Below are 23,066 nucleotides of genomic sequence, written 5' to 3'. Positions count from 1 at the left end.
CTTGTAAAGGCAGGGCAGCCATGACTTCCCTGATGGAGTCTATCCATTTGCAATGTGATCTTCCTCTTTCCTCCTGCCTTTCATTCCATGCCTTTTAATACTTGATGAGCAATTAAAGTATGAGACATCCCAGTCTTTTTTTCCAAATTGGATCTTTATGACCTTAGGGAAGGCTACCATGGCAAAGTCTAAAAGAAAAGATTGTTAAACCAGTGTCACAGTTCTCTACTTACTCGGCTTAGCCTTTCCCTTGGGAGAGTGATCTTCCTTTGTCTCCTCCAGTCGAGAAAGGTTCTCCTCCCTTGATACCTGTGTATTCACATCTATCGGTCCAAACTGCCGGCCCCTATTAAACTCCTTGTACCTGCTCTCCTTCTGATGAAGAGATTTCCGGTGGACAAGTTTTGTCTTGAGCGTCTCGGTACTCAGATCCTTTTTGTACCGAGTAGAGAAATTAGTAGCCATCTTGTCTGTTCTGGATATGAATGAGAGATAAAAAACAGTTTATTTCATATGATTGCTACTCACCACCCAGGACATTTCTAATCAGAGATTGAAGGGGCCCTTTGACTTCAACCCTCTGTTCAATACAAGATCTCCATCTATGTTCAATTTTCACTGGAAGCTGAACACAAACTCACATGGCCAGGGCCGGGGGGGCGGGGGCGGGGTAGGGATCCCTAGATAGGTGGTGCCTCTAAAAATCTCAAGGTCCTCCAGCATAACTACTTGCAAGACCTGAGAAGCACTGTTGATGGCCAAATATAATATCAATAAATAAAGTGTAATATATTGCAATACATTATAACCAAATATAATATCAATGAAGTATAATATATTGTGAAACTGTATTACAAAGCATTATAACAGACTACAATATCAATTAAGCGTAATGTGCATTGTCAAAGGCTTTCATGGCTGGAATCACTGGGTTACTGTGAGTTTTCCAGGCTATATGGCCATGTTCCAGAAGCATTTTCTCCTGATGTTTCACCCACATCTATGGCAGGCATCCTCAGAGGTTGTGAGGTCTGTTGGAAACTAGGCAGGTGTGGTTTATATATCTGTGGACAGTCCAGGTTGGAAGAAAAAACTTTTGTCTGTTGGAATACGAATGTTGCAACTGGCCACCTTGATTATTGCAACTTCAAGAAGTGGCTGCTTCCTGCCTGGGGGAAACCTTTGTTTGGAGGCATTTGTTGGCCCTGATTGTTTTTTGTCTGAAATTCTTGTTTTTGAATGTTATTCTTTATTTACTGTCCTGATTTTATAAACCTACAAACTATCTACAGACCCACTAAGAAAATCCAACAAATGCTACCAGTATGTTTAGCAAAGGACAAGAAAGATCCTCTCACCTCTGCAGGTGTATACCATGCAGTTGTGGACAAGTCTACATAGGGACCACCAAACGAATCAGCATTGCCAAACATGAATCAAGGTACATGAAAGGCACTGCAGACTAACTCAACCAGAGAAGTCAGCTACAGCAGAGCACTTGATGAAACACCCTGGACACAGTATATTTTTTGAGAACATAGAATTGCTGGACCACTCTCACAACCACCATGTCACACCACACAGAGAAGTCAATGAAATCCACAAGCACCTTGGAAGTGTTAAGCTGGCCCTGATTGTTTCCTGTCTGGAATTCAAGTGTTTTCTGAGTGTTGTTCTTTATGTATTTACTGTCTTGATTTTATACTTTTTTAATGCTGGTAGCCAGATGTTGTTCATGTACAGACAGCCCGGATAATTCAAAGCAACCCAGTGTTTCTGGCCATGAGGGCCTTCGAAAACACATTGGGTAAAATATCAATAAAGTGTATATATTGCGATAATATATTGCAATGCATTATAACTGAATATAATATCAATAAAGTGTAATATATTATGGTAATATATTACAGACTGGCTCTGACTTTGGCTCGAAACTTCCCCTGTTGCAATGGTCACGTTTTAATTGTTTTAATTTGATTTGGACATCAGCTTTTATTTGTGTTTTATGTTTGGTTTTTACTACATGTTGTATTATATGTAGCATTTAATTCTGCCATTGTGTAAGACCGCTCTGGATCCCCGGGGGGTGGGGGTTTGGGGTGGGGGGGAGAAGAACGGTATATAAATTATATATATATATATATATATATATATATATACACACACACAGTAGAGTCTCACTTATCCAACACTCGCTTATCCAACATTCTGGATTATCCAACGCATTTTTGTAGTCAATGTTTTCAATATATCGTGATATTTTGGTGCTAAATTCATAAATACAGTAATTACTACATAGCATTTCTGCGTATTGAACTACTTTTTCTGCCAAATTTGTTGTCTAACATGATGTTTTGGTGCTTAATTTGTATAATCATAACCTAATTTGATGTTTAATAGGCTTTTCCTTAATGCCTCCTTATTATCCAACATATTTGCTTATCCAACATTCTTCCGGCCCGTTTATGTTGGATAAGTGAGACTCTACTGTATATATAAACATTATAACAGAATATAATATCAATAAAGTATATTGTTATATATCGGTTTAATTGTTGTTTTCCAAATATATTAAGCATATATATATATATTCATATTCATATAAATATATGGATACAGTATATATATGCTTAATATATTTGGAAAACTACAATTAAACTGATATATCACACACATATATATACTGTATATAAGATTATATATATAATATATAAATATCTGGATATATATACTTAACACATTTGGAAAACTACAATTAAACTGATATATAACGATATATATATATACACACACACAGTATGTATATATATATGTACACACACATGTATAATGCAAATATTAACGCTATTAATAATATTTAATCTATTATAACAAATCACTATTTTATTTTTATTTATTTTTTTCCGTGTCAGGAGCAACCGGAGTTGCTTCTGGAGTGAGAGAATTGGCCATCTGCAAGGACGTTGCCCAGGGGACGCCCGGATGTTTTGATGTTTTTACCATCCTTGTGGGAGGCTTCTCTTGTGTCCCCGCATGGAGCTGGAGCTGATAGAGGGAGCTCATCCACACTCTCCCCAGGTGGGATTCGAACCTGGCAGCTTTCAGGTCAGCAACCCAACCTTCAAGTCACTTGAAATCACTATATAAAGCATATAAGGCTCCAAATCACTATATAAAGCACTAGCTTTGCCCGGCCACGCGTTGCTGTGGCTTATGGGAATCCTTATGGAATAGCAGTGAATAGCCTTGCAGTCTCAAAGCCTGGCCGTCTTCTGGAGTAGCTGGAGCTTTTTATTGTATGAACGTAGAGGCATGGATGAGGGATTGTGCTGCCAAGTTTAGTGTTTCTGGGATGCGTAGTTTTGTTGTTTTGTCCTAGGCCGAAATTTCATTACCTTTTTATATATATAGATAGAAGAAGATGCTATACACACTATAATTTATTTATGTATTTATTATTCAAACTTATATGCCGCCACTCCCCTGGGGCTCGGGGCGGCTTACAAGAACAGGCTAAAATCAACAATTTAAAAACATCTTAAAAATCTTTAAAAACATCTTTAAAACATCCTAAAAGCACCTTTTAAAACATCAATATTGTTATGGAGAGCCAATAATGGCCGACCGCAGCCTTTCTCTTACCTTTCTCTCTTTTGCACACGCCCAACTTCGTTGAACTCCCGAGCCGACTGGTGATGGCTGACCGCCGCAAATTCAAATTCCAAACGCAGCGAGCGAGTGACCGTTGGAAAACGAAAGCGTGGCTTTCTATTGGACGAACATCCTGTCCTGCTAAAGTAATTCGCCTATCAGCGTCATCGGCAATAGCCCCGTCGTTCCCGATTGGATAACTGTCTTCACCTCTCACCTTCTACTTCGCCTCACGATGGCCCGCCTCACTCCTTCACTCCGTTTCTGATTGGTCGCAACCTGTCTCTAGATGTTTCATTGGCTCAGCTTAAGCCATAATACAAATCTCGAGTATCAACGCGCATGCGCTCAGGGAGTTTGGACTTCAACTCCCAGAATTCCCGGCCTGTATAATCATTGTGCAGGAATTCTGGAGATTGTAGTCTCCAAAACCTAGAGCGCAAAATTTAGAGAACTATCAATGTTTACTAGTGGTGATGCATATAACAAGAGGCTCCCTTAGAAAAGCCTTTGGTCCGCTTGAGGTTGCATCCACACTTGTAGAATTAATGCAGTTTGGTGCCAGTTTAGCTCCCACGGCTCAATGCTTGTATAAGGAGTTTTAGCTTTTCAAGATAATGGGAGTTGTAGCCTTGCAAGATAATGGGAGTTTTAGCTTTTCAAGATAATGGGAGTTGTAGCTTTGCAAGATAATGGGAGTTGTAGCCTTGCAAGACGAGAGTTGCAGTTTTGCAAGATAATGGGAGTTGCAGTTTTGCAAGATAATGGGAGTTGCAGTTTTGCAAGATAATGGGAGTTGTAGTTCTGCAAGATAATGGGAGTTGTAGTTTTGCCAGACAATGGGAGTTGTAGCCTTGCAAGATAATGGAAGTTGTAGATTTGAAAGATGAGAGTTATAGCTTTGCAAGATAATGGGAGTTGTAGTTTTGCAAGATAATAGGAGTTGTAGCCTTGCAAGATAATGGGAGTTGTAGTTTTGCAAGATAATGAGAGTTGCAGTTTTGCAAGATAATGGGAGTTGCAGTTTTGCAAGATAATGGGAGTTGCAGTTTTGCAAGATAATGGGAGTTGCAGTTTTGCAAGATAATGGGAGTTGTAGCCTTGCAAGATAATGGAAGTTGTAGTTTTGCAAGATAATGGGAGTTGTAGCCTTGCAAAATAATTGAAATTGTAGCTTTGTAAGATAATGAGAGTTGTAGTTTTGCCAGACAATGGGAGTTGGGAGTTGTAGTTTTGCAAGACAATGGGAGTTGCAGTTTTGCAAGATAATGGGAATTGTAGTTTTGCAAGATAATGGGAGTTGCAGTTTTGCAAGATAATGGGAGTTGTAGCCTTGCAGGATAATGAGAGTTGTAGTTTTGAAAGATAATTGGGGTTGTAGTTTTGCAAGGTAATGGAAGTTGTAAACTTACATATTTTGCAACTAGAAATCCTAGGACGCTATTGCATCAAGGCATGCAATGTTAAAACGGTATCAAACTGCATTCATTCTGCAATGCAGATGCACTCCAGGGTGGGTTCTTTTTTCCCCCCGTTAAAATCAACTCGGAATCTATATGTGGCGTATGCATCTTTTTTATTCATAAGTCTATCAAGCAGGAAAAAGGGGCGGAGCTTGGAAAGGAATAGGAGAACCGGAAGAAGGAAGTGGCAAAGGCGGGCTTTCACGTGTTTTTGCTGCAGAGAAAAACTGTCTCGAACGACACAAAAGCGGATTTCAGCAACGCTCAGGTAAATGTGATTTATATGCTGCTGGGGAGGAGGCACTTCCAGAATAGATGGGCTGTTGTTTCCCAGGAAAAGTTACTTTGGGGAACTACATCTCCCAGACCAGGCATGGGCCAACTTGGGCCCTCCAGGTGTTTTGGACTCCAACTCCCACAATTCCTAACAGCCGGTAGGCTGTTAGGAATTGTGGGAGTTGAAGTCCAAAACACCTGGAGGGCCCAAGTTGGCCCATGCCTGGTATAGACAGTTTTTAATTATTATATTTATTATATATTATATATTTATTGTTTACCATTTACATTATATTCATTTGTTATTTATTATTATTATATACTTCTGTATATTTATTGTATTTATATATTTTTATATCATTTATTAAGTCACTTTCAGAATTACATGAAAGGTAGTTTAGGAAAAAAGAGAGGATGACTGGGGAGGGTTAAGATATAGGATACGAATAAAGGTTGGGAGGGAAGTCAAGGTATGGTAAGATCAAATAAGGTAAGAGGAAGGGGAGAGGTTCTTTTGGTCTTCCATTCTTTTTTTTCTAGGTCTTTCCTTCACTTTTTTTCTCTGTTCTTTATGGATTAATTTACAATTCTTATCCCCTTTTTTTCTATCTGTTCTTCCTTGCTGTGATCGAAAGTCCAACAAAGTCTTCAGGAGAATCGTATTGATCTTCAATTACCTATTCATATATTCTTTGAAATATCCCCAGACAGTTGATTTAATTGGTCTCCCTGTATTGTATTTATATTTACTATATTACATTTATAGCACATTGGGTGCCGTGCCAAAAGATCTCAGCCGGCATTTGGAAACAATAGACATTGACAAAATTACGATCTGCCAGCTGCAAAAGGCCACCCTGCTGGGATCTGCGCGCATCATCCGAAAATACATCACACAGTCCTAGACACTTGGGAAGTGTTCAACTTGTGATTTTCTGATATGAAATCCAGCATATCTATCTTGTTTGCTGTGTCATAATAAAATAATAATAATAATACCCTCATTGGGTGCCGTCTTGTCATTGGCGGGGGACTTAACTACTTCCATGATGTTAAGTTGGGAAGTGTCTGATGTGTGATCCAATACAGCAGGCAGCAGAGTGTCTGCTGTGGACTCATCTTGTTGTGATTCTAATAATAATAATAATAATAATAATAATAATAATAATAAACTTTATTTATAGTACACCTTTCTCCCCAGGGGGACTTGGGGTGGCTTTCAGGCAAAAAGGCAAAGCATTCAATGTCTTGGTGATAAACAACACATAAATCAAATACTGCGATATAAACGTCGTTATAAACTCATAGATTACTAAACAAGAAAATAGAATTAATAATTACATAAGCCTAATTATCTACATCAATGGTTCTCAACTTGTGGGTCTTCAAATACGAGGGTTATCCAGAAAGTAGATTATGTTTTGGAATTAAAAATGAACAAAGTTTAGGAGAAAACATTTACCATATGCAGTTGAAAGCCACACCCAAATACCACCTCTCAACATAGTCCCCATTCAAATCTAGGCATTTATCATAGTGATGAATGAGCTTGGCAACTCCTTCCTCGCAAAACTCTGCCGCTTGCGTCCTCAACGCAGCGTTTTGGCAACGATGCGCAGCTGCGTGAAGGGGTGACCGACTGGTTGAGGACACAAGTGGCAGAGTTTTGTGGGGAAGGAGTTACCAAGCTATGATAAGTGCCTAAATTTGAATGGCGACTAGGCTGAGAAGTAGTATTTGGGTGTGGCTTTCAACTGCATATGGTAAATGTTTTCTCCTATACTTTGTTCATTTTTAATTCCAAAACGTAATCTACTTTCTGGATAACCCTCGTATTTTGACCTTGAACTCCCAGAAATCCTAACAGCTGGTAAACTGGCTGGGATTTCTGGGAGTTGTAAGCCAAAACACCTGGGGGCCCACAGGTTGAGGACCACTGATCTAAACAAACACATAAGCTCCATAATAACTAACAGTACCAATACCAAAATGCATAATAAAAGTAAAATAATTTAAGATGATTTATAGCAGCTTGCAGGGTCAAGATAAAATTGCCAATGACCCAGAAGGTAGTCATTACTATGTCTTAAAACTTTGTTTATAACCCGCCTTATTTTCCGCAGGGGACTCAGGGTGATTTCCATCAAAAGTGCCATAATAAAACATACAAACAACAAATCAATCAACGCAAAGAATAAAACAACATCGATATAAACTTATAATAACAAATCCACTATCCAACGTAAATGGGCCGGCAGAACGTTGAATAAGCAAAAATGTTGGATAAAAAAGGAGGGATTAAGGAAAAGCCTATTTTCCTTAATCTCTCCTTGCAGGCTGGAGACTGCCCAACAGGAAAAGTCTGCCGGTGGCATTTCGCCCTTCCCTGTGGTTGCCTGGCTCACTGGGATGCCCACTGTGCATTGCTGCCTAGAGAAACAGCTGTGGATCCAGGCGGGAAGCAGACTGCATTGGATGATACAGAATGTTGAATGAATGAAGATTGGATAAGTGAGACTGTACTGTATATCACATTACACACATTTACCAACATAATAAAAATACTTCGTAACTAAAATGCATTAAATATATATGTGTTTCTCTCTTTGGTGGTTCGCATCTAGAAGGAAAAAATGGTGCGCAAACTGAAGTTCCATGAGCAGAAGCTCCTCAAGAAGCTTGACTTTGTCAACTGGGAGGCCTCTACGGGGAACCTCCATGAGCTGCGCGTACTCCGCCGCTTCCGCCTGCAAAAGAGAGAAGACTACACTCGCTATAACCAGCTCAGCCGGGCGATCCGAGAGCTGGCTCGCCGCATCCGGGACCTTGGCGACGCACCCGAGTCGGCGGCTTTCCGGGCCCAGAGCACAGCGGCCCTCCTGGAGAAGCTGTATGCCATGGGGCTGGTGTCGTCCAAGCGCTCCCTAGAGCAGTGCGACAAGGTCTCGGCCAGCTCCTTCTGCCGCCGGCGCTTGCCCTGCCTGCTCCTGAAGCTCCGCATGGCCCAGAACATGAAGTCGGCGGTCACCTTCGTGGAGCAGGGCCACGTCCGGGTTGGGCCGGAGGTCATGACGGACCCAGCATTTTTGGTTACCCGAGCCATGGAGGACTTCATCACCTGGACGGACTCCTCTCGCATCCGCCAGCATGTGCTGAACTACAACCAGGAACGGGACGATTTTGACTTGGCTTGTTAAGAGTACTGTTTTCTCATCCCGTTAGTTAACCCCAATCTCTTATATAATCCTCTATGGCTGGATCTATACTGCTATATGAACCAGTTTCTTAATCCAGACTGTGCTTTGAACTGGATAGTATGAGGCCCCTTCTACACTGCCATATAATCCAGATTATCAAAGCAGATAATCTGGATTTTATATAGTAGTGTAGAAGGGCCCCAGGTTATCAAAGCAGATAATCCACTTTTCTACTTTGAATTGGGATAATATGAGTCTACACAGCCATATAAATAATAATAATAATAATAATAATAATAATAAACTTTATTTGTATCCCACTCTATCGCCTTGATAGGGACTCAGGGCGGCTAACAGCATATTACAGCAATATTCAATGCCGTATAATACAACCAGACAATGAACAAGACATAGCATAAATTTAAAAATGACCCAGCAACCCTTAATAGAAGCAATAACAAAGCATTATCACTGAATTAAATGAACACTAAAATTTCAATTTAACTCATATAACAAAACTAAAAAGTTTTAAAATTAGTTAAAAAATTAAAAACAATAAAATTTGATATAAACCCAAAGTAGCAGCCATTTCCATGTAATCCAGTTCAAAGTAGATAATTTGGATTCAGAAACTGGATTATATGGCACCGTAAATGGGACCTGTATATGCCTTTTTGTCCTCTGTTTATTTATGATACATCCACGCTGTAGATTAAGTGCAGATTGACACCACTTCAATTGCAACGGCTCAATGCTAAAGAAACGTGGGAGTTGTAGTTTTGGTGACACACCAGCACTTGTTGGAAGAAACCTTGTAAAACAATAAAAATTTCCCAGGATTCCATTGCTTTGGACCAAGGCGTTTAATTGCATTCATTTTACAGTGTAGATGCACTCTTAGTAATTTTGCTGGGATAGAATCATAGAATCATAGAATAGTAGAGTTGGAAGAGACCTCATGGGCCATCTAGTCCAACCCCCCGCTAAGAAGCAGGAAATCGCATTCAAAGCACCCCCGACAGATGGCCATCCAGCCTCTGCTTAAAAGCTTCCAAAGAAGGAGCCTCCACCACAGTCTGGGGGAGAGAGTTCCACTGTCGAACAGCCCTCACAGTGAGGAAGTTCTTCCTGATGTTCAGGTGGAATCTCCTTTCCTGTAGTTTGAAGCCATTGTTCCGTGTCCTAGGACTTAACCTGGGCAATTCTCACTGTTCCTTACCATTCCCCAAGCTGGCAAGTAGATGTGGATTTTCTACCATTTTGACTGATAATCACACAGCATTGTTTGAATGTCAGTGATTGCATCTACACTGTTGTGTTAATGCAGTTTGATACTACTTGAACTGCCGAGGTCATTGCTATGGAATTGCTATGGAGTTGTAGCACTCTTTAGCATGATTCTATAGCATGTAACAATGGCAATTAAAGTGGTGTCAAACCATGTTGATTTCATGGCATAGATGCTCCCAGTGTTGTGTTATCCAGTGGCTCTTCCAAGACTTGGTGGGCCCTAATTACTTAATGAAAATCTTCCATCTCGGTATGTCAGATGGCTCTACTGCAACAATTCTTTCTTGTTGTAAGAAAAGTAAAATACAAAGTGTGAAAAAAGTGTGTATTTTGAAAATCCAGAAGTTGTATATCCATAACTCTGTGTTCACGGTATCCAGCAGAGGGAGGTGGTGGACAAAAAGAGATCTAGGCGAACTCCGGTGAAAAAGCATATTGGCAAAATGGAGACAATAAAATCCCCATAACTGGAGATATCTTACCCACAGTTTCGCTTACCTGCGCCCAAGGAAAAATGGGAATTCGTTAGGTTCTCCAGCTAATTCCATGGAATGCTCCTCTTGGAGGTTACCATAGATTTGCATTGTAGGACCTAGCAAATTCCTAGAAACATTACCATTCTAAGGGTACACCTACACTATAGAATAAATGCAATTTAGCATCATTTTAACTGCAATGGCTTAATGCTGTGGAATCCTGGGCGTTGTAGTTTGATGAGGCATCCATTCTCTTTGACAGGGAACACTAAAGGTCTTCCTAAAACTACAACTCCCATGATTTTATAACATTGAGCTGTGGCAAAACTGCATTAATTCTACAGTGGAGATGTGCCCTAAAATATCTCTAGGTTTATCCAATGCAATTTTGTGGTATTCTAGGACTGGAATTCAGATAATTAAATGGCATTTGCTCATATCCCCCGTTTCAACCAATCACAGGGTCTTACTGTATTCTGTATATTATAGGTCTTTTCAAAGATCGTACTGGAGATTAAATAACTGGATTACATTTGACCCCTTTCCCGAAGGCAGCCTCAAATCTTGATCCATCTTGAATGCTTTAATAATAATAATAATACACAGATGAATTGTATTCACTTCTGATCTGGATGGCATCCAGGCTCACATCCTCATGACTATTCTTTTCAGAAATCTATTTTTTCCCCTTGGCCTTGCAGCAAAATCATTTTTCTGTTTGTCTCTATGGTAACAAGTTTCTTGATGGTGTTTCTTGATAGCCACTCCGCTGTTGCATTTCTTGGATAGGTCTTTAGTTTTCGAATTGGGGCTTTTTGTGTCTTTGTGCATTTGTTGTTCTTGGCTCTCTCCTCCATTGTTTCTAATGTGAAAGGAACACGTCTTTTCCTCCTCTGGTGTTTTTGGCAATAGCTTGACCCCAAAAGTGGGCTTTGAAATAGATTTTGGTGGGGCTACAATTATTAATATTATACCCTGTTTCATGGCCCAGTATGATTTAGCTCTTTTCCCTTGTGAAATGAAGTTTGTCCCCTAGCTTTGCATTATATTTTTAAAAACACATAGTTCCAAAATACTGTTAATAAACATGCAAGTTTGTAATCAATGCGCTGTGATGTCTGAGCAATGTAGTAGTTGGAGTTCAAAACAGCCATTAGATTTGTCAGTCATTAAATATCAATTTAGTAGCTAAGACTGAGCACTGGCATAGCTCTATACTGCAGAATGAATGCATTTTGAAATCATTTTAACTGCTATGGATCAATGCTATGGGATCAAGGGAGTTGTTGTTTTACAAGGTCCTTAGCCTTCTCTGCCAAAGAGGGCTGGTTAATTAAAGTAGTTCCAAACTGCATTAATTCTGCAGTGTAGATGCTCCCCAGCAGACATTCGGTGCGCACAACCTCGACAACATTAACAAAAAAATATGGGCAAGATATGCTGCTGAAAACCACAAACCACCAGAGAAATATGGAGGTGTGGGTCTCCTTTATCAGCTCTCCAAACCCAAGGAAAACAACAATTTGTGTTGAAACTCCAAACCAGAAGAGACATTACCTCACTTGCACCAGGAGTAAAATTATCACCCGTCAAAACCAGCAGTCACCTGCACTTTTGCCCCTGCTAGAACTTTTAAATGTTTCCCATATTAAATGAGACCTGAGTTGGAACAGTTATTTTCTTTACTACTAGCCTTTGGACAGCTGCATTGATCTGTCCGTACTATGTTAAAGTTTTGGACAGTGAACTGGGGGTATATCTACACTATAGAATTAATGTAGTTTGACATTACAGTACTCACATATGCAACACTCGCTTATCCAACGTTCTGGATTATCCAACGCATTTTTCTAGTCAATGTTTTCAATATATCGTGATATTTTGGTACTAAATTCATAAATACAGTAATTACTACATAGCATTACTGCGTATTGAACTACTTTTTCTGTCAAATTTGTTGTATAACATGATGTTTTGGTGCTTAATTTGTAAAATCATAACCTAATATGTTTAATAGGCTTTTCCTTAATCTCTCCTTATTATCCAACATATTCACTTATCCAACGTTCTGCCGGCCCGTTTATGTTGGATCAGTGAGACTCTACTGTACTTTTAACTGCCAGTTTTTGTTTGTTTGTTTTTGTTTTGTTTTTTTGTGTCAGGGGTGACTTGAGAAACTGCAAGTCGCTTCTGGTGTGAGAGAATTGGACATCTGCAAGGACATTGCTCAGGGAATGCCTGGATGTTTTGATGTTTCACCATCCTTGTGGGAGGCTTCTCTCATGTCCCCAGATGGGGAGCTGGAGCTGACAGAGGGAGCTCACCTGCTCTCCCTGGATTTGAACCGCTGGCCTGTCGATCAGCAGTTCAGCAGCACAAGGGTTTAACCCATTGCACCATTGGGGGCTCCAACAACCAGGTTATTAACCTCATAATTAACTTGTATTATTGGAATCCAAGATTCCTAGAGTTGGAAGAAACTCCAAGAACCATTCTTCCCAACCCTATTCTGCCATGCAAAAAGACACAACCCAAGCCCTCCTGACGGATGGCCATCCAATCTAAAAACCTCAAGAGGAGACCCCACTGAACGAGAAAGCAGTGGATTCCATTGTTGGACAACTCTCATTGCCAATAAGTTGTTCTTAATGTTTATTAGGTTCATAAAAAATGGAACCATCTTTTTCTGATGAACCTAATTGAACTAGAGAGGCAAAAAAGCATATTTGGTAAGAAAATAGCAGCAATGGGAGTCAGGTTTGGTGACTCCAAGGCACTGTTTGCAGTTTTCCTCTCCATGGAATGATCCTCAACTTATCCACAGGTCAAAGCAAAACCCCCAAGTTCGCCCCCAAAATTTTCCCTTGACTTATGAATGTATATGCAGTAAATTTAGACAGGAAATTGAGGGAAAATGTTATACACACATATGGTCACATTCAGTTTCACTCCCTCTTACACATGTTCTCATACTCCCTCTTATATTCTCACTGTAAGGAGCTAATAACGACTGCCACCAATTTGTAAAGGACTAAGAATGACTAAGGTTCTTTCGGGCAGGGGGGATCTTTTTTATCCCACCGCCGCCACCAATTTGTAAAGATGCAACCACCAAAGACTCGGGGAGGAGACCTTTTCCTGTGTTTTTTCTTTCTTCTTATTCACTTTAGATGGTAACACAATTTGGTTTATAATATATGCGACAGAGGCTTAGATGTCGGAGGAACAATAACAAGTTTATTCAGGCACAGAGCTTAGTGGTTACAATTGTATTTCTCACTTAGAGGCACTTTTATTAACAGTTACAATACTAGAATGAGGTAAGACAAACTTCCTAAAGTGTCATTTCTTTTACTTAAAGTAGTTAGAACTTCTTCCTCTGCTACTTTTAAACCGCAGTCACCCTGTGATATACGATCACAGATTCTCTGTTCCTTACCAGGACACAGACTACATTAAATAAGTCACTAAACTTATTTTAAATCGACTCAAAAAATGAACAATTGAGTCTCCTTGATCCCCTCAACCTACGATCAATCTTCCCTGTGCCTCATCAGAGCACAGACTGAATCCCTTTTTTAAACTCTGCACTTCTTCAACAAAACGGCAATTGGCTCCGCCCACTTCTCCATGGCAACCAGCCTCGGTGCTGAGATGCAATAACTGTAATACTTACCCTTTTAAAACACAAACACACAATTAAACATAACATCTGTAAACCAAAAATTCACACTTCATTACACTCACCCTCATTCATTTTATCTTATACACACATTTTCACATTCCTCTTATGCATACAAGCACCCTCCCTCTCATACATAAACTCCCTTACTCTTACACACAATTACACTCACACTAAGTCACACATTTTCACACTAACACTCATTATCACACTCCCTCCCTCCTAGGTACACACACATTCATTCACTCAGTCACTCCCTCTTACACATTCTCATATGTTCTCACATTATCTTACACACAGATTCTCACACTCACTCTTGCACAAACTTTTTCACACTCGTTCCATCCCTCTTGCAAATATGTACATTCTTACACTCCCTTTTACACAATGCATTTTCCCCTCATTTACATAAACATTCTCACACTCCCTTCTATACATATTTTTACACTTCCAGTTTCACAAATTATCGTGCACCCTCTCTTACACACACACGTAACATGCTCAGACACATCCTCACAATTTATAGTCAACCCTCTATATTCACAGGTTCTGCATACACAGATTCAGCCAACTATACCTTGAAAAATGGGGAACTTGATTTTGTTGCATGTGGAGCACTGTACTGATGGCCCTTGGTGTCTCTTCCAACTATAATTCGATGCCCTTCAAGCAATATTTATCTTCAATTTTCAGTCAAAGGTTGCATCTACATCAGAATAAATGCAGTTTGACACCACTTGAACTGCAATAGCTCAAGGTTATGGGATCTTGGGAGCTATAATTATATCGAAGTGGTGACAAGCTGCATTCATTCTACAGTGTATGAGAGTTGAATGAAAAGTAATGCCTCCACCTTCGTAACTCCTCAACAGATGGCAGTCCTGGTCTGCGGCAGATATTGGCTTGTTCAGTAGACTCTTCTCTACAGTTCCATTTGGCGGGAAGCCTAAGGATTGAATGGTTGTGTTGTTAAAGTGCAAAGTATGGAACCCTTCGCAGACGGTTGGTCAATGCGACTTAAGCAACTTACATTCACGGAATTCTTGACAGCAGAAGGTGTCACCCCAAAGGAGATTCATCAGAGAATGCAAGCTGTTTATGGTGATTGTGTTGATGTGAGTACTGTGTGTCGTTGGGTGAGTAAGTTTAAAGATGTTGAGGTGGGAACATTCGACATGCGTGACAAACAAAAGAGTTGGACGTCCTGTGACAGCAACTACCGAGTTTCACAAGCAAAAGGTTGACAGATTGATTCAGGACGATCGTTGTATCACTCAGAGAAATTTCAAGCATAACCGGCATTTCACAAGAACAAGGCTATCGGAAAATCTGTGCACAATCGGTAATGTGAGACTTCTGTGATGGCTTCAGAAAACATGTTCATCTTTGGCAGAAATGTATCCAATTGTCTAGTGATTATGTGGAAAAGTGAATAGTGGTAGTTAAAGAGCACATTTTAAGGATTATTTCTGTGTTTGATTTATTAAAATATTCCTATCCAAACCCAAGTAACGAAGGTGGAGGCATTACTTTTCATTCAACCCTTGGTATTTTCAAGGTATTGAAAGTGTCTTTCCAAACGTTACTGGCAAATAAAACAAACTCCTCGACAAGCACTGAAGTTTACTGAAGCCAAGCAAATATTTGGGGACACAGCTCCGCTTTGCAAGACCCCACAATGTTTTCCCTCCACGTTAATTAGGACAATGCTGTCAAACTGATCTGCTGCATAGCTAACATTCTTCCTTCCTGCCATAGAAACCGGGCTGCAAAGATTCTGACAGCTTTGTTTCCTAAGAGGTTGGAATGTCATGAACGTTCTGTCACATTGACCAGGCTCGAAGGTAGATTTCCACTTTGGAAAAGAGCTTCGGTATCACAGAACCCATGAAAGGTCAAGAAGAGTGAGAAGGTAAACAATAATAGAAAATAAGAGTCCTTAGATTAAAGCAAGGATGTCTAACCCATTTTCATGGAGGGCTACAACATCCTTATAGTTGCCTTCAAAGGGCCACTGAATCCTTGGACAGAGAATCAGTGGAAACAGAAGGTGGACTATAATTGTTTGACATGGTGGTCAGTGCTCTAGTTTTTACTCTATTAGGATTCCCTGATGTTATTGAATGAATCACAGCCTTCTCTTTAAACTGAAAGTGCATCTACACTGTTGAATTACTGCAGTTTGACCCCATTTTTAATTGACGGGCACAATGCTATAGGAACCCTGATATGTCATGGCTTGCAAAGATACTATATGTGTGTTAACTGGAAAACCAAATGCATGTTGCAGATTGGCTGAGTTTGCAAAGACCTGGGAATAGGTTTGCAACTGTTGTGTGCCATCGCGCCTGGGACTATAACTCTTAGCGAAAGAGGCATGGACGTGACATCTTTCCCCAGGGGATTGTTTCTTGCCCTCCTTTAGGGAAGCTGGAACTGCCAAGGATCAAAACACTATAGATAACTCAAAACTGGTTTTATTGTTTCAAAAGGTTATCCCTTTAAGGCAATAAGCTGGAAGTTTCAAAGGAGTAAAGGAAAACATACATTACAGTCTCTGATTGTCTTAAGTCCAAGGAGCTCTGCAGCTGAGAAGCTTTTCCAGGTCCCTCTTTCTCAATGGCTGTGAATGCTGGAGCAATCCTCAGCCTCAGTCCAAATGGCCTATGTTTGAAGACACAGTCTTCCTCTGGTGCCAAAGAACTTGAGACTCAACGTTGTCCAGGTTGGCCTGAACATGAAGCATAAGTCTCAAGGGTAGGAACTTCAGAATTGGTGCTGAGAGGTAACTTAATCAAGGGCTTTTAGAACCAAGTCTCTCTCTCACATCCATCTGATAGAAAGCTTGGTGGTGAAATGAAAAAGGAAACACTGACCCACTCCAGGAAAGAGTGGAGTCAAACAATTGAGCTGAGGGAGCAATATAGCTGGTGCAAACAGCATTGATTGACAGCTATAAATAACCAATCAATCCAACTACATTTAGAGGGTAAAGGCAAACTCAGGCATGATACAATTCAAATCTTGCAACTTACAGTTCCACATATAGATGGTGCCACTCACGCCGTCACATGTTGCTGTCCTGTTGCTGGAGAACCAGTTTGAACAGGTTTCTCGGTGTGTGTGCGTGAGAGAGTCTACTAAATACTGGCTGGAAAGAAGATGGCTCTGTACTCAGAGAGGCCTGACTATTTCTGAGGCCTTGTTTGCTGCTCATCTTCACTGAAGCAGATTTATGGACTAAGAAAGGACTGCTTATGACTGTTGATTTCTGTAAGCAACCAGAGGGACTATTGTAAAATACCATTGTTCTGTTGTTGTCTTGGGCTTAGTAATAGTTCCTGTGTTATTTGTTCTGCAAAGCTGAGTGGTGCATCATTCTGCAGGATGACTCTGGGTTCATGGGCACACGTAAGAGTTTCTACCTATCATCCACAATCCCCAACATGATAGTTTACCAAAGTGTCAGTATTATCTGGCAAAATTACAACGCCCAGGATTCCATAGGATTGAGGCATAGGCAGTTAAAGTGGGGTTAAACTGTTGTAAATCTATAGTATTGATGCACCTTAATTGCTGGAGACTCATATTCATGCCCTTGTGAACAGCTATCTTGGTTAATGTTATCTCTACAAGCAGCAGATTTTTAACATCTTCAGGCTAATAGGGATCATGGTCTTAACAGACGGAAAGTCCTACAAATGCCTAGGGAAATGATTGTTGTTGTTATTATATTTATTTATATCCTGCTTTATCCCTCCCTAACATAAAAACATTAGCATACGATTTAAAATATACATATATGCAAACTGTAGGTATCTCTAGGTGAGAGCTTTCCAAGCATTTTGTGTTGGTGACACACTTTTTAGATGTCATTTCACGACACAGCTCTTAAGTTTTACTGGTGAATCGAAGGTTGAACCAGATGCATACATAAATTGAAACAATGAAAAGTGTTAACACTAAACATTTCTCATGAAAACCTTTAATTTATATTTTGAGGAATATATGACTCATTGCTTATTTCACACAGACGCAGAGATTTCTCATTATGTTTGTGTGACACACCTGACATCGTGGCCGTCCCATTAATGTGTTGCGACACGCCGTTTGGAAAGCTCTGCTCTAGGTCCCTCAAGCATATCTCTGTGACAGAATTAGACAATAGTGAAACCAGCAAATGTGGGCGGCTGTTTACATTTTGGGACACCCTTTTTGTGTATATTTATGTGTGTGCATGTTTACACTTGAGGAATTTGTCTAATTCCTTCACAACTGCCCATAGGAGGCATTATACTATGCCTCTTTACTATTTTTATTTATTCTGTGCAACTCTTTGTGCTGGATTAATGTGTGCAGCTGGCCATTGAAGGGGTGTTGTAAGTAAGTGAGTGTGAAAATATGTGTGTGCATTAGCCTGCCATTCCCTCAGTGTCACGACCCAGGCGGCAGAGGCACCAATAACCATACACAGAGGCCAGAATCTAACTAATATCTTTATTGAAGGAATATATAAAGTTAATAAAAACAAGTGTAGAAAATAGTCCAGAATTAGACCCTTCAGGAAAGGTCAGAATTAGTCCAAAAAAGCAATGTCCAATAAGAAATATTAAGGTCCAAAGTTGTAATCCAATAACCGAAACACTCACTTTGCCAGGCAAAGTGAGGGGAGATGACAAGGTCCTTTAGTCCATAAAACTTGAGCGTGGCTAGGAAATAACTTGATACTTGAAACAAGGCTTGAACGTGGAACAAGGTAACTAAGAACAAGAACAAGGTCCGTGGAATAACTTGGTAAAATCCGTGAAACAAGGCAAGGATTAGTCCTGGGAAACAAGGCAAAGTCCGTAGGTAAACAAGGCTGGGAAGCAAGGCGAAGGCTGGATAGCAAGGCAAGGCTTGAGCTGAAGCGAGGCTTGAATCGGAGCGCGCTGTCCAAACACAACTCGCTCCGCAGGCTGACGAATTGACTCCGCGAAGTTGCTACGCGGGCAAAACACCTATATAGAGTCCAACTTTCTCACCAAAGCGGTTCTCTGGGAATCAGAAACGAAAGCTAAACTCTGAGACCAGATGTTAAACTCCTTAAAGATTCTCACGAGAACCAATGTTAATTGGCAACATTCTTAGCTGCTATCCTCGCACTCCTGCGCGAAGCTGAATCCAAACTTCTCTGTTGTTTACAAAACTCCCGGCGCAAGAACACGGGAGAAGTAGGCTCTGGGGTTGTTTGACATACTTCTGGGGCACAACTTTCTTGCAGGTGCAAGGTTTCCAGATCTGCCTGGGAAAGATCTGGCTGAGAGGAATCCAGTTCAGACTGGGAAGGTAAAAAACCCAAGTTTTCATCTTCATCAGGGATTACAATGTCCTGAGCAGGACTACAAGGCCCATGGTTCATCACACTATCCCCCTCCTCAGGGCCCCTCCCAAACTGGGGTGCTCTCCCCGAGGCGCGAGGTCGCGGTTTGGTGGGATAGGTCAGATGGAAGCGACGGGTTAGATCAGGAGCATGGACTGTGGAGGCGTCTTCCCAAGAGCGTTCCTCAGGCCCAAAACCCACCCAGTCAATGAGATATTGTAGGCGGCGGCGGTGAAAGCGAGAATCCAAAATGTCCTCAACCTCGAACTCCTCCTCCCCATTCATCAAAACAGGAGGGGGGGCCGGTTGGTCTGTATCAGGACGCACACCATCCGCCGGAAGGAGCAGGGAACGGTGAAACACTGGGTGAATGCGCATTGAACGCGGAAGTTGGAGTTTGAAAGTCACGGGGTTTAATTGCGCCACCACTGGATAGGGGCCAATGAAGCGGGCATCTAACTTCCGGCATGGGCGGTGGGAGGGCAGAAAGCGAGTGGACAGGAAAACCCGATCTCCTACCTTGATTTCGGGGCCCGGCTGGCGGTGTTTGTCAGCGTGGCGTTTATAGTCCTCCTTGGCTTGGTCCAGTTGCTGGAGCAAAAGTTGTTGCACCGCTGTGAGTTCCTGCAGCCAATCCTCTGCTGCGGGAACTTCTGAAGTTTCAATGACAGGGGGAAAGAAACGTGGATGGAAACCGTAGTTTGCAAAGAACGGCGTTTCTTTTGTAGAAGCTTGAACTCCATTATTGTGGGCAAACTCAGACAGTGGTAACAGAGAAGCCCAATTGTCCTGTTGGTAGTTTACATAACAGCGAAGATACTGCTCCAAAGTGGCATTGGTGCGCTCCGTTTGCCCATCTGTTTGGGGATGATGAGCTGAAGATAAGCGAGAGTCTATGCCCAGTAGTTTTTGTAGTGCCTTCCAAAAACGAGAGGTGAATTGAGATCCACGGTCTGTGACTAAACTCTTGGGCAATCCATGTAGTCTGAAAACATGCTGAAGAAATAGATCCGCAGTTTCTTTGGCCGTGGGGAGGCCTTCGCAGGGAATGAAATGGGCTAACTTGGTGAAAAGGTCCACCACCACTAGGATCGTGGTGAATCCACAGGAAGGCGGTAGGTCAGTGATGAAATCCGCGGAAATTATTTCCCATGGGCGAGATGGGGTAGGAAGGGGGTGCAAAAGCCCTGAGGGCTTCTCCCTTCGTATCTTGGAGCGCTGGCATACTGGGCAGGTGTTGACATATTTTTCCACATCCTTGCGGATCTTGGGCCACCAAAAATCTCTTAGGATCAAATGCATGGTTTTGAATAGTCCGAAGTGTCCTGCTGGTTTGCAGTCATGACACAGACGAAGCGCCTTTTCCCTGCCCGGTCCGGGTGGGATATAAACATGATTTCTATAGCAGAGCAGCCCATCTTTAAGCGAAAAGGGAAAATGCAGACCTTGGCGAAGTTGGTCCTGCGCCCAGGCATCTGCTTGCTGACTAGCCCTGATTTCTTGAGCACAGATGGGTCCTGGAGTAGGGGAAGTTGAACCAATGGGACTGGATTTGGTGTTCCCCACTGTGAGCGTGGCAAAGTTCTCAGGTTGTAGCAGTTGGGATTCAAAGGTCTCCTTGCGTCCTGCAGCGTATTCCGGTTTACGTGACAGGGCGTCTGCTTGCTTGGTTTGAGCTGGGGTCACATAATGAATCTGGAAGTTGAAACGTTCAAAGAATAAAGCCCAACGTTGCTGCCTCTGATTTAGTTTGCGGGCAGTTCTTAGATGTTCTAGATTACGATGATCAGTGTGGACTTCAATGGGGAATTTGGCCCCTTCTAGCCAATGTCTCCAAGTTTCAAAGGCTGCCTTTATGGCCAGTAGTTCTTTTTCCCAAATGGTGTAATTCCTCTCTGGTGTGGTTAGTTGACGAGAATAAAAGGCACAGGGGTGGAGGTGATCTCCCACCGGTTGTAAGAGTACAGCCCCAATTGCCACATCAGAGGCGTCCGCTTGCACCACAAAAGGGGTTCCAGGATTTGGGTGCTGTAAAATTGGCTGGGAGGTGAATAGTTTCTTCAGTTGCTGGAACCCTTTCTCTGCTTGATCAGTCCAGCGGAAAGGCTGCTTTCCACGGATGCAGCTAGTGATGGGGTCGGACCAGCGGGCAAAATCTGGAATGAACTTGCGGTAGTAGTTCGCGAACCCCAAGAAGCGCTGCACCTCTTTCTTGTTAGTTGGCGCCCGCCATTCCAATACTGCTGAAACTTTGGCTGGATCCATGGAAAGCCCTAGAGGCGAGATGCGGTAGCCAAGGAAATCTACCTCTTGTAGATCAAAAGCGCATTTTTCTAGCTTGGCATAAAGTCCATGATCCCGCAGTCGTTGCAACACCATTTTGACGTGGTTCTCATGTTCTGATTGTGATCTGGAAAACACCAAAAAATCGTCCAGGTAGATTATCAAGAATCTGTCTAGATAGTCCTGAAAAATATCGTTGACAAAATGCTGGAACGTTGCGGGAGCTCCGCATAAACCGAAATTCATAACTCGGGACTCGAATAATCCGAATTTAGTCTGGAAGGCGGTCTTCCACTCGTCCCCTTCTCTGATGCGAACTAGATTATAAGCCCCCCGAAGATCCAGCTTGGTGTAGACCTTGGCTCCTCGAAGTCGGTCCAGTAGATCCGAGATTAAGGGCAGGGGATAGCTGTTCCGCTTGGTGATATTGTTCAATGCTCTGTAGTCCACCACCAAGCGTAATTCCCCTGACTTCTTCTTCACAAACATCACTGGGGAGGCGGCTGGGGATTGAGAGGGTCTGATGAACCCCTTGCGAAGGTTTGTCTCTAAGAATTCCCTGAGAGCTTCTTGCTCTGGTTCAGTCAGGGAGTAGAGATGCCCTCGCGGGATCGGGGCCCCCTCCACCAAGTCAATGGCACAGTCATAAGGTCTATGTGGGGGTAATTTTTCGGCTTCTTTCTCATTGAATACATCCCAATACTCGGAGTACTTCTTTGGCAAGGTGATGATGGGCTCGGAGTCTGTGGCATGGCATACCTTGGCTACGAGGCAATGGTTTTGGCAGTACGGTGAAGCAAACTGCAGTTCTCTGTTGGACCAGGAGATGTTAGGGTCGTGGAGTGTCAGCCATGGAATTCCCAAAATCACAGGGAAATGGGGAACCTCGGTAACAAAGAAGGAAATCTCTTCCATATGTTCCCTTATCCACATCCTGGTGGGTTCCGACCACTGGCTTACGGGGCCTGTCTTGAGGGGACGGCCGTCTATGGCTTGCACCACACGGGCATTCTTGAAATCATGATATTGTAATCCCAGAGAGTCGGCATACTCTCTATCGATGAAATTGTTGGTAGCTCCAGAGTCTATCATGGCGTGGATCATGACGGGTCCCCTTTTTGCTGACCATAATGTGACCACGAGAAGGAACAGGACCCCGGTTGGCGGCTCTTGGATGGATTTTTTGACCGGGTTGGCGAGCCTCTCTACACCCGGTCGTTGGCTTCCCCCGCCGGCTGTGTGCCAGTCGGCTCAGACGCCTTCGACTCCGTGGAGGACGCCGCCGCAAGACGGGCGGCAGGCTTCCCTTTGGCTGGGCACTCTCTGGCGAAGTGGCCCCCGTTCCCGCAGTACCAGCAGAGGTTCAAGCGTTGACGACGGGCCTTC

The 23,066-nt window shown here is 42.2% G+C and overlaps 3 protein-coding genes across 3 annotated transcripts in view; 2 read left to right on the top strand and 1 right to left on the bottom strand.

Moving 5' to 3' along the window:
* The window catches only part of dlgap5 (DLG associated protein 5), a 46,271-nt gene extending 42,468 nt beyond the window's left edge, over positions 1 to 3,803 (bottom strand). The window contains exons 1-2 of the mRNA XM_062968662.1: positions 3,643 to 3,803; positions 234 to 475 (exon numbers count right to left, since the gene is read on the bottom strand). Coding sequence (XP_062824732.1) covers positions 234 to 465 — 232 coding nt within the window. The 5' untranslated portion in view covers positions 466 to 475; positions 3,643 to 3,803. The remainder of the gene's footprint in view (positions 1 to 233; positions 476 to 3,642) is intronic.
* A 1,298-nt stretch (positions 3,804 to 5,101) lies between these two features.
* Positions 5,102 to 11,458, top strand: imp3 (IMP U3 small nucleolar ribonucleoprotein 3). The gene is made up of 2 exons (XM_003225786.4): positions 5,102 to 5,382; positions 8,015 to 11,458. Exon 2 carries the CDS (start codon positions 8,024 to 8,026, stop codon positions 8,585 to 8,587), a length of 564 nt encoding a protein of 187 aa, XP_003225834.3. The 5' UTR covers positions 5,102 to 5,382; positions 8,015 to 8,023; the 3' UTR covers positions 8,588 to 11,458.
* A 4,341-nt stretch (positions 11,459 to 15,799) lies between these two features.
* The window catches only part of fbxo34 (F-box protein 34), an 84,899-nt gene continuing 77,632 nt past the window's right edge, over positions 15,800 to 23,066 (top strand). Inside the window, exon 1 of the mRNA XM_062968659.1 lies at positions 15,800 to 15,947. The gene's annotated coding sequence lies outside the window, so the exon portion shown is untranslated. The remainder of the gene's footprint in view (positions 15,948 to 23,066) is intronic.

Source organism: Anolis carolinensis, chromosome 1, assembly GCF_035594765.1.
Source record: "Anolis carolinensis isolate JA03-04 chromosome 1, rAnoCar3.1.pri, whole genome shotgun sequence".
Taxonomy (NCBI): Eukaryota; Metazoa; Chordata; class Lepidosauria; order Squamata; family Dactyloidae; genus Anolis; species Anolis carolinensis.
This window is presented reverse-complemented; position numbering and strand designations above follow the sequence as displayed.

Bases quoted from the DNA above. Each gene is read 5' to 3' on its own strand.
- imp3 (XM_003225786.4), top strand. From the start codon at position 8,024: ATGGTGCGCAAACTGAAGTTCCATGAGCAGAAGCTCCTCAAGAAGCTT.